Genomic DNA, 2,777 nt, shown 5'->3' on the forward strand with positions numbered 1-2,777 from the left:
GTATGGGTGTCTGTGGGTCTCTGTGGTTGTGTATGGGTGTCTGTGTGTCTCTGTGGTTGTGTGTATGTATGTCTGTGTGTCTCTGTGGTTGTGTGTATGTATGTCTGTGTCTCTGTGGTTGTGTGTATGTGTGTCTGTGTGTCTCTGTGGTTGTGTGTATGTGTGTCTGTGTGTATGGGTGTCTGTGTATCTCTTCTGGTTGTCTGTCTGTGTGTCTCTGTGGTTGTGTGTATGTGTATGTGTGTCTGTGTGTCTCTGTGGTTGTGTGTGTGGGTGTCTGTGTGTCTCTGTGGTTGTGTGTGTGGGTGGCTGTGTGTCTCTGTGGTTGTGTGTATGGGTGTATGTGTGTCTGTGTGTCTCTTCTGGTTGTGTGTATGGGTGTCTGTGTGTCTCCGTGGTTGTGTGTATGGGTGTCTGTGTGTCTCTGTGGTTGTGTGTATGGGTGTGTGTGTGTCTCTGTGGTTGTGTGTATGGGTGTCTGTGTGTCTCTGTGGTTGTGTGTGTGGGTGTCTGTGTGTCTCTGTGGTTGTGTGTAGGGTTGTCTGTGGGTCTCTGTGGTTGTTGAACTTCTTTGGCACCGTACGTAGCCAGCCGTGGCTAATCAGAGATGCGGGGGAAGGACAACATCAACAACACTAAAGACAACAACAACAACACTAAAGACAACCACATCAAGCACTTGCTCAGGACATCAGTCATTTAGGTCGTTTTACAGAGTGAACCCCAAAATATAATAAGCCAATCACATAACAGCGTCACACGTGATTCCTCAGTTCTCGGCCGATTTACAGAGTGCACCCCATTAACAATGAACCAATCACATCACAGCGTCCCGCATAATTCCACAGTGCTAAGTCGTTTTACAGAGTGCACCCCAATAATAACAATGAACCAATTTGTGCACGGCTTGACGAGTAATTCTTCAGTGCTAGGCCGTTTTAACAGAGTGTACCCCAATAACAACAATAAACCAATCAGAGCACAGCATGACGAGTAATTCTTCAGTGCTAGGCCGTTTTAACAGAGTGCACCCCAATAACAACAATGAACCAATCAGAGCACAGCGAATGAAAACAATGAACCAATCAGAGCACGGCGTGACGAGTAATTCATCAGTGCTAGGCCGTTTTATCAGAGTGCACCCCAATAACAACAATGAACCAATCAGAGCACAGCGAATGAAAACAATGAACCAATCAGAGCACGGCGTCACGAGTAACTCTTCAGTGCTAGGCCGTTTTTACAGAGTGCACCCCAATAACAACAATGGACCAATCAGAGCACAGCGTCACGAGTAATTCATCAGTGCTAGACCGTTTTTACAGAGTGCACCCCAATAACAACAATGGACCAATCAGAGCACAGCGTCACGAGTAATTCATCAGTGCTAGGCCGTTTTTACAGAGTGCACCCCAATTAAAACAATGAACCAATCAAAGCACAGCGAATGAAAACAATGAACCAATCAGAGCACAGCGTCACGAGTAACTCTTCAGTGCTAGGCCGTTTTTACAGAGTGCACCCCAATAATAACAATGAACCAATCAGAGCACAGCGAATGAAAACAATGAACCAATCAGAACACGGCGTGACGAGTAATTCATCAGTGCTAGGCCGTTTTTACAGAGTGCACCCCAATAACAACAATGAACCAATCAGAGCACGGCGAATGAAAACAATGAACCAATCAGAGCACAGCGTGACGAGTAATTCACCAGTGCTAGGCCGTTTTTACAGAGTGCACCCCAATAAAAACAATGGACCAATCAGAGCACAGCGTCACGAGTAATTCTTCAGTGCTAGGCCGTTTTTACAGAGTGCACCCCAATAAAAACAATGAACCAATCAGAGCACAGCGAATAAAAACAATGAACCAATCAGAGCACAGCGTGACGAGTAACTCTTCAGTGCTAGGCCGTTTTAACAGAGTGCACCCCAATAACAACAATGGACCAATCAGAGCACAGCGTCACGAGTAATTCATCAGTGCTAGGCCGTTTTTACAGAGTGCACCCCAATAAAAACAATGGACCAATCAGAGCACAGCGAATGAAAACAATGAACCAATCAGAGCACAGCGTCACACGTATTCCTTGTTACTGGGGGGCTGGCTGGGCTTGAAGGGGTAGGGCGGGCGGCAGGGCTGGGAGGGGGGCCCCCTCCGCCCGTACCCGGGCCCCCCACTCCTCTCGCACGAACAGCAGAGGAAGGAGCCCCCCAGCATGGTGAGGCCGGCCGCTGCCCAGCCGACAAAGAGTGCCGAGCCGAATTCAAACCTGCACCCAAAACACATCGCAGTTAGAACGACAACAACAATAACAACAATAACAATAACAACAATAACAACAATAATAACAACAACAATAACAACAAGCCGAATTCAAACCTGCACCCAAAACACATCGCAGTTAGAACGACAACAACAATAACAACAATAACAATAACAACAATAACAACAATAACAACAATAACAGCAATAACAACAATAACAACAACAATAACAACAATAACAACAATAACAACAACAATAACAACAATAACAACAACAATAACAATAACAACAACAATAACAACAATAACAACAACAATACCAACAACAATAACAACAATAACAACAACAATAACAACAATAACAACAAGAGGCCGAATTCAAACCTGCACCCAAAACACATCGCAGTTAGAACGACAACAACAATAACAACAACAATAACAACAATAACAACAATAACAACAACAATAACAGCAATAACAACAACAACAATAACAACAATAACAAC

At 44.8% G+C, this 2,777-nt stretch overlaps 1 protein-coding gene across 2 annotated transcripts in view; it reads right to left on the reverse strand.

Annotated features, from left to right (window-relative positions):
* Window positions 1-683: 683 nt before the first annotated feature.
* Window positions 684-2,777, reverse strand: part of LOC116958296 (claudin-19-like) — a 24,914-nt gene continuing 22,820 nt past the window's right edge. For both annotated transcript variants that reach the window (XM_076056296.1, XM_076056295.1), the window contains exon 5: window positions 684-2,276. In XM_076056296.1, the coding sequence (XP_075912411.1) occupies window positions 2,081-2,276 (196 nt within the window). In that variant the 3' untranslated portion in view covers window positions 684-2,080. The remainder of the gene's footprint in view (window positions 2,277-2,777) is intronic.

Source organism: Petromyzon marinus, chromosome 75 (genome assembly GCF_048934315.1).
Source record: "Petromyzon marinus isolate PM22_M1 ecotype Great Lakes invasive population chromosome 75, UKy_Petmar_22M1.pri1.0, whole genome shotgun sequence".
NCBI classification, from domain to species: Eukaryota; Metazoa; Chordata; class Hyperoartia; order Petromyzontiformes; family Petromyzontidae; genus Petromyzon; species Petromyzon marinus.